The sequence below is a fragment of the Colossoma macropomum genome, unplaced genomic scaffold, assembly GCF_904425465.1.
Source record: "Colossoma macropomum unplaced genomic scaffold, Colossoma_macropomum, whole genome shotgun sequence".
Classification (NCBI taxonomy): domain Eukaryota; kingdom Metazoa; phylum Chordata; class Actinopteri; order Characiformes; family Serrasalmidae; genus Colossoma; species Colossoma macropomum.
The window spans coordinates 25,799,324-25,815,141 of NW_023494803.1; the positions used below are offsets into that span (position 1 = coordinate 25,799,324).

Below are 15,818 nucleotides of genomic sequence, written 5' to 3' on the forward strand. Positions count from 1 at the left end.
GTTAACTATTCAAGGTCCATGTGCACAACAGAAGAAAACTGTGCACGGTTGCTACAGTAATGCAGTCCATTATATCATTTGCATACGCTGTATACCACAAATTCGGAGATGCCTGCACTGGTTTGCATGATGATCACTGCTTCCCAGGCTAAGCTGCTTGAAGAGAAAGGTCCTTTAAAAAGAGTTTATTGTTGTTAGAGATCAGCACAATGTTACGCTCGCGCAGCGCTATCTTCCACCACACAAGTATCTGTTGACATGATCCTTAACATAGACATTATGTGAGGGGAGCTTTTTAGCAAACTCCAAATGATGCAGACGGGTTTTTGGTGTGTGCGCCGCTCTGGGGTCAAGGCTGGCTACAGCCATTACTGCTAATGAGTGTGGAGTCCTACTTTAGCAGGTTCAGCCTCATAAAGTCACCTAAAAGCTGACTAATGGAATCCTACTGATGGACTGAATGCCAGTGCTTTTATATTATTACAGGATTCCATGCCTTTTTGCGCATGCTAAATATATTATCGCACTGATAAAAACAAATGAACTTGGAAGCAGGAAAGGATTGTGAAGCAGACAAAATACTCCCACCCCTCCGGATGCAAGTCACAGGTGATGAGGAATATTGATGGTCGGGGAAAACCGTTGCGGATATCAGTTCATGTGTGCTGTTATTTTCAAGTCCATTAAAATGGCTGCACTTATTATCACTGATTAGCTGCTTAAAAAAAAAGAAAAAAAAACTACTATTACAATAATGACATTGTTCTGCTGGATTGGCTTTGTTTGAAAACTATATTGTATTTTAAATCTATATTTTTACCAAATAAAGAACTATCACTAACATTGTATCAGTTTACACTACAGTTTTACAAAGCTACATACATTAGAAATGATAAAAAACTGCCCTAAAACCAAATAAATTGCCCTGAAATCACCTTTAGCAACCGAGCTGACTGTCACAGCAATGAAGAAACACTAAGGGCACATTAAGTACTAAAAAATATACACATATGGTTTAAACGTTCTATAATTTAAATAGTTAATAGCACGTTTTCATATTTGATCAAAAGTAAGGTCTGCAGACTGGAATACATTGTCGTGTTAAGCCATCAAATATTGTTCTTTTGCCACTACAAATATAGAGAGCATTTGTTTCTATATTGAGATGAGCGCGGCGCATTTTGTCCTTCTAAATGGGCCACAGGTACTTGAGCGAGTTCAAAGGTATTTCAGCAGCATCCAGAGAGGCCATTGTGCTCGGGCTTTTCAGAGGAGTTGACTCACAACATTCCACTCCAACTCTCTGACGCTAAAATGTGTTGAGATGCCTGCAACATCTGAAATGCATAATATTCACCACAGAGCAAAGGAATCACTTTAAAAACCAAGTTTAATCTATTTCAACCAGGCCCAAGTGTTGTTCAGTTAAAGAGACTCAAGCAGGGTTAACACCATCATGTTTTGAAAACTCTCCACAGTCTTTGCCCACAATAAAGAGGTTTCCCCTTATTTGTTTTCATGAAACATTAATATTATTTCTCCGTCAATATTTGTGTTTACACATTTTTTATTTTGCAAAAAAGGCAGTTCATTACAGCACATTGACCGATAACTAAAAAACGAACTTTACAGTACGATCACTTGTTAGTGAAAACTTAATCATAAAAGTCATCAAAGTCATCGTTACTGGCATTGTGGGACCGAGGACGTAAGGCCATTTCAATTTCAGAGTTGGTGTCGTCTGAATCACCCCAAAATGCTGCGGGAAAAAAAGTACAAAATTAATCTAGTATTGGAATAATGTTGCTGAATAAGTGCCGTAATTGCTGTATTAAAAGTACTCATAAATATGCCTTCAGGAATAATATAGGTGGTTTATCAATTATTATGCTCTAGCCACATTAATGCTCTTGCCTCTTGGTAATGTCTGAATTACTCCATTAAAATGTGCATTCATGCAACAAAATACATCCACTATAGGCTAAAAAAGGGCTTTTGCTATTCCAATATGTGCATTTTTAGATGAACAGCCCAACAAGAAATTGTTGGTAATCAGGAAAAAAATACAAGGGAGACTGTACATTTGTTTATTGCATGGACCCAGAATAAGAAGTAATTCATAGCCGATCGTTCACTGGTTTTAGGCATATATAATTTAACGCATTACTAGCAGGCTTGTAGCACAATGACTTAACTGGCACACTCTACACATTTTTTATATATTTCCATTTTTGCAGTACTGTGCAAAAGATTTGGGCACCTGAGAAATAATATTTAAGAAGCTATTTCTCTGGGCACAAAGTATTTATTTGTTCAGAAAAATACTGATATTACAAAAATACAAATAGTATCAATACAATAAGTAGTGATTTTACGTATGTCAGTATGTTTCCCTTAAGAATTTCCAAACCTAATTACTATTTCTAGTTATCATCCATGTTTCACTCTAGCTCACAACATCTCAACTACTTTTTTGAAAACAAGAAAGTGTTGTTAGTTTTTGTTGCATTAATGTTTACCTGAATCTTTTCTAATGCTATAATGTGCTTAACAAGCATAAACACACTTATTATCCAGAAAAATGGTTTTAAGCGGTTTGCTTAAGACTTTTGCACAGCTATAATTCAGACAGGATGCTGACATTTCCTATAACAAGAGAGGCAATATCAGCTGTTTGTGTCCTGACATTCTCTGCAGTTTAATTTCAGCCTGGAAAACTTAAAACTTTAAAAACATCACAGTTTTATGTATTTATTTGTTAAAATCATTTTTTTTGCACATGCTTTGCTAACAAATACTAAGATTAATTTGGATAGCTGTATATGTGAACAACCATGCCCATGCCTAGCGTATATGGGTAATTTCAGTACTAAGAACATGCAGTTCACCCAGGTAACTCACTTTAACTGATGCAGCCTGTGCATATTTAGAGTAGCTCCTCGTTAAGCGATTAAAAATGACTAAAAATGGAATTTTGTGTGAAGGCTTTGGCAGATACTGTAAAACACTTTTCACTTGTCTTTGCAAAACAACACCAACAATGTGTAAATGAGATTCTTTATAAGAATGTTTAAGAAAAAGATGCAATTCATGTAAACAGTGCTACCTTTTGTGTTGTAGTACATGGACAATACACTTCATTACTATCACACAAACATACTGTAGAATTTTGCAGTCTCTCAGTGTCTTTTAAATAGTTGTCTTACCTTTGGACTGAACCGCAGAGAAAGCCTGAACTTTAGTCTTAGGATCCTCCCTGTAACAAAATGAAAATGGTCACAAGAAGGTTATATATGTATACACACACACACACACACACACACACACACACACACACACACACACAGTAATAGCGATGATGTACAAGGTAAAATGAAGCAATATGATTTTTTTCATCACATAGGCACACGGATAGAAATGCACTTGACAAATGAAAAACATTTTCATATCATTAACCCATTTATTTATTTATTTATTTATCTATCTATCTATTTATTTATTTTTATACCATTGAAAAAAACATCAGTTACTCTGTATAAACACTTAATGAAGAATGGATTAAGCTGGAATAAAATCTCATTACGTTAACAAACATTAAAGTGAAGAACTTTTTCTGTAGTTACCATTTCGGAGGTGAGGCTTTTGTTACAGCTGTGATATTTTACATTCCACAGATAGCCCAGTTGTTCTGAGTTTCTGATCAAAACCTAATAATATTTTTTTTTGGATACTTAAGCAAACCCAGAGGAGCGCCATTTCCCTGCTAAGACCATTTTCAGATGGGCCGAGTGGCCAAATAAACTTCCTTGACTCCTTTTCTAATTGTGCTGAAGGACCCAGTCAAGGCCCTCTTTATTCATAAGTGATCTGAGCGCAGGGTTGCTGGGTTCCCATAGCATCAGTGATATCTCTATGTAAATGAGTGACCCCTGGCAAGCCTTTGATCTGAAGCAATGCATATGCAAGAGCCTGAGCTACTTTTCATACAGGCTTCCTCTTCAATTTACATCAGCACAGCGCCTATTCAGGCCTTAACAATGTCGTCTTCGGCTTCATCTTTATCAGCGTCCTCTGCCTTATTGTATATCCATATTGTTTATTCTGTTCTTGGATAGCTAGTAAACCTTCTCCAAGTAAGGAAAAAAAATGGTTTACTGAACTATGCTGATCAACAGAAAAGACTGACATCAGTCTAGATTCATGGGTTCGCTCATCTGGCACAAACAACTGCGCTTGTCCTTGGCATTGGCAAGAGCTATGCAGAGCTACCCTTAGTATAAATCTTTATATATCTGTGATAGATGTACAGAAATAAACACATACTGATGTGTGTACTCAGTCTATTTACAGCTGCAGCTTTGACCATTATCTATAGGATTGTTTAGGAGGCATCCTTGGCTTCATCGCTTGTCCAACAGTAAGCCAAAAGGACACAGTGTCAAGGTTAAAGAAAACACAGATACAGTTCACAAAAAAGAAATCAGAGATATTAATTTGCTGTCTGAGGCAACGGGGTCATATGTCATAATTAAAGCCCATGACATATCTTTTGTCAGAGCTATTCGGCAAGATGAGCTAGTTATGATCAGGTTTAGCACTGCATATCTCAGCAAGGCCTTTACGATGTTTTAAACGCAAGCCTAGACGCAAAAGGGACATATGAAGTCCCCCCACCACCCCTCCAGCCTTGATAAGGCAAAACAAAATCTATGTGTTATTGGAAGCTCTTATTAATGATGACAACAAAAGCAATTAGGAATGTTGAAATATTTGTACATTTTTAAGACACCCTTAAAAAACGTAGATGTATAGCATGTGCATGTAGCAAACAGACAGTATTGTGACCAATTTCCGTGTTGAGTTTGAGGTACGAAAGCACATTCACTTTCACATTTTCACATTTCTCCTGCATATAATATACAGTCATATGCCAAGGTTTTGACACCCAGGTCAAATGACATTTTGTTAAATAAGTTACCACACAATAGTTCACACATAAAAACACATTTCTGTACAGTTAATGCACAGTTATTTGCTGAATTTAACATATTGGAAAACAAAATAAAACATAAAATATGTCACATTTTATATCATAGTATTCTGATATTTTTTATTACATTATATATTTCCCAGTATGTTTAACTCAGTAAATAAACAGGAAATCATGCACTAACATTTGGAGAAAATGCCATATTAAAGTTTGTTCCCTATAGATGATGTGTTAACTTATTTTCTCTTAGAAAAACAGACTAACCGCCAAGATAAGTTTTAAACGTTTTACTTCTATTATAATAATAGTAATAATAATAGTAATATAATAATAATAATAATAATAAAAATGATTAGGGAGGAGTTTGATCGTAACTATAAATACTGGACATCCTTGAGGAGAGCTTTGGAAATGGTCAAGCTAACAAACTCACACACATAACAATGCATTGTTTATTTGCTTTTGTTCTAATGTTAGGTTTTTTTTACAAATAAAATGCTTAGTGCCCAGATAAATGCCATTATGTATAATTTTTACAGATGCCTTATTCACAGTAATGTATACATATAAAGTATAGATAAGGCACTATCAGAAACATTAAAACAAATTACACAATACGCGAGACATATGTATGTATGTATACATATGCCATGAGTATTTGTATTTCACGCTCATGTGCAGTACTGTAATTACACTACAAACAGACCACTGAATAGTTCTGCAATTTTCCTTTTAGCAGTAGCATCATACAAACACTAAAACAATGCATCAAGGCAAAAGAGATAAAGTCCCTTCCATTCCACTACAAATAAAAGGTAAAATTTGCAGCAGCCTTTCCGTTTAACTGCTAGAAAATCCACAACAACATTTGAGCCTTTTTTCTCTATAGACATAACAAGCACAATAATAAATCCATGTTTCAGGGCACAAATTGGGCTATTCTTTTATATAACTTGCGTGCCACGGGAACGCTCCATCAGATGCTGCTCTTCAGACAGGGACGGGTCTGATTTCAAGACACGATTACCATAGAGAGCCGCGGATGCCACTGACCCCTCCAGTCTAATATTCCATTTCCATAAACATTTATGCCAGTTCATCTTGCGCTGAGGTTCACTTAATTGAGGCAACGAATCTGAATATGTAAGACTGGACCGGCGATGTTTGGCTGAGTCTCATACACAGAGGTGAATGTAATGTGTAAAATGATGCAAATTACCACTTTGACGGAAACCTCTTTTTTGCCTCCGCTATGGTGCTTGTTTTTTTTTTTTCCCCCATCCTCACTGTTGCACATTGTTTGGTGCATTTGGGTGTATTTGTGATGTTGGACGCAAAGTGCCCCTGTTCATTTTCATGCGAGCAGTTTATACATTAATATATGGCGTGTGTGGGTTGCTGTTATGAATTTGAACTGAAAATAAAAGACTGACAGCTCGTTGGATTCACTATGCTGCATGTAAATAGACGGTGTTCCATGCTTGGCATCTGGGCAGTCATTTTCATAATGCCACTGATCTCACATGATTGTAGCTGCGTGATTAAACACAAAAAAATGAAAGGTCACAGGAGATGAGAATGTTTCTCTGCTCTAATATTGTTTTTGAAAAGAAAGAAACAAGGAGTCCCTGAACTACGTTCATTACTAGCCATCACTCATTTCACTTAAGCATGTCTCTCTTAAGACATGCATTAAAACAAAATGTATGATGGCAGGAAAGCAGAGAAGCAACGCCAAGCAAGCAAGAAAGAAAGCAAGGGAAAAAAAAAAAGAAAGAAACAGTCTCGTTGAGACATGATAAGACATAACAAAAGAATCTGCATCTCAGCAGAGCAGGTCAAGAATCATTTCAAGCTGACAATCATTATTATAATGAGTCCCTCATGGTTAAGGACAGTTCCCTTTATTTACCTGGCTTTAAAAAAAATAAATAAATAAAATCTACCACCCACACAAAAATGCTAATAGCATATGCACTCTGGAACAATGTTTGTGTAAGGGTGCAAAAATGAGGCAGCGCCGCCATTCTCACCTCCTCCTACACTCATCCCAGCACTGACCTGCAACAGCGCTGATTTAGGATTGATTAGGCAGCCGCAGTGCACCGCGGGGGGCTCACAATGAGGTAATGACTGGCAGAAGAGCAGCCCGAGCGCCCTCTATGTGCCACGGCCCAGAACCCATGCACTCTTTCTTAGCAAGCCTAAGTATGACTGCTCTCTGCTGGCTGAGCAGAAGAACTGCAGGAGGAGAGGAGATGGTTTCATACACAGTGGAGCTCCATCTGTTTAGATCTCTGCTTTACTGGAAAGTTACAGGATCTGTTAGTTCCAGGATGCGCTGATAGTTTGAATTATGAGAGTGGCCAGTTTGACACTGTTAGTGAACATTAAAACAAAGTGCAAAAAACATTGAGACAGTAACAATCAAATGTATATTGTTGCTGTCAGATTAAAATCTCTGTTTTGTTTTTTTGTTTTAAAAAATGCCTTTTATATGATATGAACTTTTCATAACAAATGGAACAGTAAAAATAGTAAAATACATAATTGTATGTATGGCAAATTCTCAAGAGATGGAAAATGATTCTTAAATTTTTACAGTTTAACCAGTTTAATGTCACCATTTTTTTTTTTTTTAAGTAATGTAGATTGTCAGTACAATCTACATTATTATATATGTTATGCCTTTTATATGACATGAAAGATAGATAGATAGATAGATAGATAGATAGATAGATAGATAGATTTATTTACAGGACCCCTGAAGAGCCATCTTTTTAAGAGTGTGTACTATGACTCTAGAATAAATATATATTTTGTGAACTTGTTTGATGAACCAAGTTTGGTTCCAAATTTCTGCCCATGTCTCCAGCCTCCACATAGACTGGTCAAATTCACCACTAGCACCCTTGACTTAATATAATGAAGCACTGATTAAGTCAAACTAGGTTTTAGATGGTAACAATAAAATACAAATAACAAAATACAAATAAAACTGGGCTGCCATGAGGAGAGGGTTAGATATGGTGAAGCAAACATATTGACATGCACAAAGTCACTACTTACTTTATTAATATTATTTGCGTCTATCTTAATATTAGTACTTTTCGAAGCGATTAAGTGCTTACTGACTAGATAAATAGCTTTTTATGTATGATTTTCTCAGGTGGCTAAAACTTCTGCAGAGTACTGTATCCTTTAGGAAGCCCAGTACTTACAGTTACCATACAAAGGACTACTTGCACAGTGTTGTGTGATGTAAATCCCCTTTCGAACTTCATGACTGTTTACTTCCGATTAGTGCCTGTTGACTGTAATCTTTGCAGCTGCAGTTATCTCCTAACCTCTTTGCATTGTTTCTTGATTTCTCCTTTATTTTTGACTTCTCCTTTATTTTTGGGATTTCAATTGTTTAATTTTATTCTGAGCGCAATGCTAGACAGCTTGCTCAGTGTAACAGCCATACTATCCTAACAGAGTCTTTCAAAAATTAAATCAGGTGAGCTGCTGATATAATTTAAGACATCAGCGCAATGTCTGGAGTGCAGCGAGCAGTCATGAACCAAACCTGTGTTCTCCTAACTGTATTCTTTTCAAAAAGATATCAATACTTTTTTTTGAAAAACAAAAAACATTACGTTTTAAGGTATTTTTGTTTGTTACTGACCTCTATGTATAGTAAAATAATAATAATTAAAATATATATATATATATATATATATATATATATATATATATATATATATATATATACATATATATATTATAAGTATACCAATAAATTATTAAAATAATTAAAATAAATAAATACTGCACATGGTTTGTTTTGGCAAGTGCCAGAACAGAGCACAAAGAAGCAGAGTGACCCCCACTGGCTGCTACTGATAAATGCTACCACAAACAGCTCTTTCTCTCTCTCTCTCTCTCTCCCTCTGACACACATACGCAACATGCACACCCACTAATTCACAAGTGTCTAGCTGATGGGTCAGGAGGACTATTGTTAGAAAGTGTGTTTGTGTGTGTAAGCATTACCTCCTGCTTCCCCACCCGCAGCCACACAACTCTCACTGCAGAGCAAGTGCGCGCGTCTCAAACAGTTTACACTGCAAACAAAAAATACTCTCAAAAAAATGAGTATCCTCAAGCCTCCACCTCACTGCATTCACGCCATGACCTGGATTCTGCTACAACAAATAAATAACCAACTACATAAATAAATAAGCAACCCATGATGCAGCTCTCAGAGCCAGAGCACATGCCTACAGTAGAGGAGGACACAATGGCAGCAGGAGAGGAGGAAGCTGTGGCATGCACCCCTAAACAAAGGAGGGGAACAAGTGGTCTTTACATGGAGTGCAGCTGCTTATTCCAACTCTCTCCGTCCAGCATCATGCCTTTCATCCACACTCGAGCACCAAGCGCTGCTGCTTCACCCGCCACAATGCCGGCCAAAGATTTAGAATGGCCCATCCTTAATAAACTGTAGCTGATCTGTCTGCTTCCACTGTCATTAAGAAATTCAGGACCCAGAAAAAAAAATTTAAAAGCAAAACTATGCTCTATAAAAAGTATCTGCCAGCAATACACAGGGGCTGGCAGAGAGCTGGGTGGGTGGGGGGCTGTTGGAATAAGAGGAATATGAAAGACCCCAATTCTCTCCAGTGGCATAATAGTGAAATGAGCACATATAAATGTGTTAAGAGTATCTCTTGCATCTTGTATGGACTGCATGTATTTAATCTGGAAAGCTTATTAAGGGCCGAGTCATTGCTATGCAAAGCAGCGCCCGGCGCTTTTCTCTGCTCCTTTCAGCCGAGTGCAGTGTTTGGCCAATAGGCCTGGCCCCCCGCCTCCCATTGGGCATTCATAACATGCAACATTTGCACAATGTATCTCTCAAAGGCTGCTGAATAGGGAGCCTTAATACTCATGTAAACAACTGCAAACCAATTACTTAATGAATCGGCCCCACACATAATGAGGAGCAGCACAAAGGCCCATAAATGCATTTTTTGCACCAAAGCCCCTGCTTTAAACTCCAATCCCTCAGCTGTAGCCTCGGCTTAACTGCCACATCGTAATTATGGCTAAGACAACAGAGAGGCAGCCATTTTTTTTTTTTTGTATTTTGGGCCCAGCCAGCGTCTTTTGATGTTGCTCATCAGCTCAGTGACAAAATAACAGCAATAAGTGAGAGACAGAAAGAGAGAAAGAGAAGGGGGGAGAGAGAGAGAGAGAGAGAGAGAGAGAGAGAGACAGAGAGAGAGTGAGAGTGAGAGAGAGAGTGAGAGAGAGACGAGCACATGTTCTGCCAGTGTTCGAGTGCAGGGCACTTGTGGAAGCAATAAAGCGCAAGAAGTGACTACGGTAAGAGGCATTCTCGAACACGGGAAAATGAAAGCGTTCTCTAGGAAACTACACAGTAGTGAAAATATCTTTCACTCTTCAGATTATTGTGATTTAAAACCAAATAAAAACAAATGTAAACAAAGCACTGTAACCTCATGACAGAAAATAGAGGTGAAGGGTAGGGTCCTACTGAACACATTCTGAGGAGTCCTCAGTGGCTAGTGACTATGAGGTGGGGTGTGTTGGGGGGGGGTTATGATCTGAAAGCATCTCGCGCTGGCGATGGCTCATGTTTATTAATGCATCCATTCATTGGGCAGGCCATGGCATCCATCAGAGAGCGCTGGTAGAGTGTGGCCATTATGCCCTTCCCTCAGCTAATAGTCTATGCTAGCCAGAAGAGAGAGACAGAGAGAGGGAGAGAGAGAGACAGAACCACAGTGAGAGAAGGCGGCAGGCAGTCAGAGAGAGAAAGAGTGGGCGAGTGAGCAAAAAAATAAATAAATAAAAGCAGCATGGAGGAGGGAGAGGTAGAGCAGGGGCAGTAGACTTCTGGCCCTTGTGTCGGCACGGCGCTTGGTAATCACATGAAATCAAAGACGATTACTCCTCATAATGTTTGCCCACCCATTACCTGCCCTAATGCATTCACAGTGAAGAGGCGCATCAGCACGGAGAGCGCGCGCCTCTACATTTCTTAGCTGATTGTATGAAGATCTATTGATGTGCAAGCCAAAATATTCTTCTCTTGAGCTTCCGCCATTCAAAGCCCTGATTTGGGAAGGCAATCAAATATACCATTTGCCGTGTGGGGATGCTTAGAATAAGAAAGTGGTGAGCTCAACTAACAGGCGTTATGCACAGGAGCTTTCTTTCTCATGAATTAGCATTAGCATGTATCGTTCCTTACCGTGACTCTTGATGGAGCCTCTTGCTCTTTTCTGTTTTTTTAGTATCAGAGAAACCTTAAAAGAATGAAGGAAAAGGTGGGTTTCAGGGATATTTAAAGAAGCTATGTGAACACAGCACATTTTGTCACAGTAACAATTTAAGAAGCAGTTTTACATGACCTATGTGAATATAGTACACCTTCTTATAGTATGTAATGACTTAATATGCTACCATATATAGAATATAACAGTTTTTATTTTATACTACCGTTAGTTCTGATGGCACAGTCTATTGGTGAAGCAAAGCAGCATATTTTCTATATATATCTGTAACATTTTGCTAAGCACCAGTTACTAATTAACGACTTACTTTACGCTGCAGCTAACCGTTACTATGTAGTATGCACAAAAGCTGAAATGTACACATTAGATGTGAATATTTGACCAAAATAATAAAAAAAAACTGTTATATTAAATTACATTAACATTTACAAACATTTTGGAGATAAAAAGTTTTGTCCTGACAATGAGGATATTAATATTTTACTATATACTAAAAATTTGCCTGAATTTTGTATATAGCGCCAGAATGCTGAGTCTAGTCACCTGACAGCTCCAAGTCAGAACCACCCTCCTCCTGTGTGTTTCTCCACTGTTTCTCTTGTGTGACTGATTGTTTAAGCAGCTGATATGCTTTTGTCTCTGGAAAAAAAGAAAAAGATACACACACAAAATCGGCTGATCAAATATTTGCGCAAGACCTGGGCTTCCAACTTTCCAGAGTATCCGTGTTTGACAAACCAACAGGACCCTTTGAGGGCTCTGATGAGCAAAGAGAGGAGGAGGAAAACACAGAGAGACAGCACTAAACTATTGATTTAGTCCACAGACAGACAGCCGTCGCTGCGCAACAACAAGCGTACCATCCTTTTGTGTTATCACTACATCTGTTAGACTTCTATTCAGACAAACTGTCCTTCAGTCTCCACAAACTCTGAATGGAAGACATTGATGATAGAGCAACTTCAATCTAAACTGCAGTCTCTTTAATCAAGATTAATCATAAGGGGAAAATGAAATTTGGCTTTTTGCTTCAGGTCTGCTGCCATTGCAGACTGTAGAAGTTAAATCCTTGTGAGTGAATGTCTGTCTGTTTGATCACTTTTTCCCATTTATGTGCACTCTTATAGCTTCCAACAAAACACACTTGCAGCATTTTATTCAATTTTAGTCTGGCTAGAACTTTTGTAAAGCCTATTCAATGTAACATTCAGGTTAGCCACATTGATGTAGGTTAGCTACAGTAACACATGTTGATTATTGATGCTTATTTAATCCCTGTAGTGGTTTATGAAAAGTGTTGCAGTAGTTACTCAAAAAAGTAATCAATTCCTAATTACTTCTCTCAAACTGCAAGGGAAAAACAGAAAAACATAAAAATGTACTTATTACTTTACTTCTAAGTTACTCTCTAAAACCCATACAAATCTGTACCGACTTTAAAGACCACTGGGAAATCATTAATATTATATAATAATATAATTATTAATGATATAATTTAAACGGCCTGTCACTAGTCCTGCCTTTGCTCTGAACACACAGTCAGTTATGCTTGATTACATTATTATCGGCTGATGCTGTAAACACCTATAAACCAGTCAGTAGACACAGTCTAAAAACAGCTCCCTCAAAATAAAATGTTTATGAATAAAACGTAATGCCTACTGAGCCGTTCCTGAATGTAAATCAAGTCTGGCTGGTTTAGGTGAGGTGGGGATCTATCTTCTTCTTCTATCAGTTTCATCTTAGCAAGATTAGATGCTTCGACAGGACTTCTGATACATGCACTCAGCAGTCAAGCAGTCGGTTGTCGCAGGCAACACATGCAGGAAGGAGGAACCCCCAACAATGTTTATGAATATAAAACAGTGGTCATTAATTAAAATTTGAATGAAAAAAAAAAACATGCATGTCAAGCTAAATATTTAAGTTTTACTGTTATATTACAAAGTTATAGGTGTCACTTCAGTGTAATGCATGTATGTATAAAGTAATGAAACAAGACAACAAACAGCTGCATAAAACATTCTGGCCTAAACAACTGAAAAGTCCTCATTTAAACATCCAAAAGTCATCACAAAACTGGTTATGAGTCATGCCTTCAAAGTACATAGCTCAGCTCCACGCAAAGAGGACAAAATCTACAGCAATGCCCCATTATCTCGATGTTCTTAGTGCTGTTGACGTGTAACTTTCAACAGCATTTGCATTTCTCATTTTAATGACTGAGAAATCCAGGCATTAGTTACATGTAGAAAATCTGAAAGTGGCTTTCATGTATGCTACATGGCTTACATAAACACCATTGTGCACATACAGCTACGGGTATAGACATGAAAAAGGTTATATTTAGGTGGTTGGGGTGTTTGCTGTGATGACTGCAAAAGAAACTGCACACTAAGTCCCCACTGTCCGCCTGTAAACATCTCCTAAGTAGGCAGTGCCAGCGGAGGCGGTTTTTGTACTACCATGCCTTTGATTAGTTGCAGTGAGAAGCTGGACTTCTTTCTGTTGGCCGTGCACTTTGGGGAGGCCAGCAGATGAAAGGCACAGTATGAAATCAGATAGCCAAGTGGAATAATGGACAGTTTTACATTTCTGAGCCCGGTGCTGGGGACTTGCTACCCTGGACTCTTAAAGACATGCCTTCACATCCAGTCTTTTCAAGTCTGCTTCTAGCCGCCATTGTTTAGAAGATAATGAGAACCAATGCCGGATCTCGTGCGGCACCCCCCACTCGGCCAGCGGACAATTAAACGGCCACATTATGCTGCCCGAGAAGCTCAGTTTCACCCGTACCAAGGAGGGAAGGTGGGGGTGGGGGGGATGTTACAGACAAGCTTGTTTTCTCTGGCGATAATTAGAGGACCTGCTCTACTCTTCAGGTGGGACTTTGACCCCTGATTCACCTTGATCATCCTTCCACAGCTATCCATTTGGGGAAAAAAGGGGACCCCCCATTATCCACTGAGGCAAGAGAAAGACAAAACAAGCACAGAAGAACTCCCAAACGGGCGGTTCTCGGCACTGCCTTTTTACCTCTAATAGGAATACTTTCCACAGGGCTTTGGTCGGCTCTGTCCTCTTCACCACTTTGTACTCCTGGAAGAAAGGGGAGAGAGAGAAAGCAAAGCTCAGTGAGAGGGGGGGAACAGGAGAGAGAGGGAAACAGGGAGATGGAGAGACAGAGAGAGAGAGACAGAGAGAGAGAGAGAGAGAGAGAGAGATGCAGGGGGGCTGTTGAGCAGCCTTTTTGTGTTTAAACAGCAGAACTGATGAGGACAGAGACTGTAATAGGTTTAAAAGGGGAAAAAAGGTCCACAAGGCTTTATCAGACAGAAGAAATGGAATTCTGAAACAGTGTTTTCTCCTGAGGACCACAAAGCCCCAGCACCCTGCTGTATCTTCTACTAGGATGGAAGATGCTATATTGGAACTTTCCATCACAGCATTACAGAAAATGCTTACAGCTTGTCTGCCTGGTTATGGAATACTTACAGTTTCCCTCTCTGACCTGTGGGGCAGCAAGTGCTGTAACTGTCTGGCTCAATTTCTGCTTAAAGTGGGTGTGGCTCTTAGTTCCACTTGGTTCTCTTGGTGTTGTCTAAAATAGCAAATAAGTTGCAACCTTTTCAGCTTCTGCCTCCTCACTAAACAGTAGTCAAGAAACTCACAGACACTAATTAATACTGCTAGGAAAGTATTCTCTATATGATAAAAATTAAAGCAAGAAATGATAATTGTAATAATATTAATGAGAATAATATCCTTATACTCTTTATTTAAATAATGCAGAGTGTTAGGGTTTCTTAATTAGTTTTTTGTTTTTCATCTTTTTGATCGATACTATATGGAATTAATCATCTGTAGGGAATCCTGCAGTCAGTTTATAGGACACAACTCATGCTTTAAGCCCGCCTCCACACAAGGCAATTTAACATAACTTCAGTTAACAATATGATGTGATGCTTGGAATAAACAAATGACATGTTCCTGAAAATGTAATCATCATACACTAAAACAATATATGAACTAAATTTGGTGTCGTTATCTTTGTTTAAATTATGATTTATAGGTTTGGTGTAAAATATTATAAGATGTGGGTTTTTTATTAGTTTAGCCATAAATACATATAGCTGCATTGGCCGTATTTTAAAATATTGCCGTATTTTATGTTTCGTTTTTTTCCCACAATATGCCAAATTCAACAAACTGTGTAATTGTGTATTACATTTTTCAGCAGTGTGTTCTGAGTAAGGATGTGTTGACTTATTTTTGAAACCTGTAAAACCTGCCAGGGCGCCCAAACTTTTGCACATGACTATATGTAATTTGGAATGAAAAATAAACATATCACATATTATCATGTCCATTTTAAAAATGTTTTTCACTGAGTATGCACTGTAGAACAGAGAATGTTAGAATACACGCAGCTGATCTTATGTCTCACCTTGAGTGAAGTTTAGACATCTGATTACACAATATGGGAATATTTCAAACAAAAAGATTATTTATAGTGTAAA

General features: G+C 38.1%; 1 protein-coding gene across 1 annotated transcript in view; it reads right to left on the minus strand.

The window, feature by feature from the left end:
* Positions 1 to 1,372: 1,372 nt before the first annotated feature.
* The window catches only part of kiz (kizuna centrosomal protein), a 35,271-nt gene continuing 20,825 nt past the window's right edge, over positions 1,373 to 15,818 (minus strand). Inside the window, exons 11-15 of the mRNA XM_036593850.1 lie at positions 14,335 to 14,397; positions 11,842 to 11,937; positions 11,256 to 11,310; positions 3,207 to 3,256; positions 1,373 to 1,759 (exon numbers count right to left, since the gene is read on the minus strand). Coding sequence (XP_036449743.1) covers positions 1,656 to 1,759; positions 3,207 to 3,256; positions 11,256 to 11,310; positions 11,842 to 11,937; positions 14,335 to 14,397 — 368 coding nt within the window. The 3' untranslated portion in view covers positions 1,373 to 1,655. The remainder of the gene's footprint in view (positions 1,760 to 3,206; positions 3,257 to 11,255; positions 11,311 to 11,841; positions 11,938 to 14,334; positions 14,398 to 15,818) is intronic.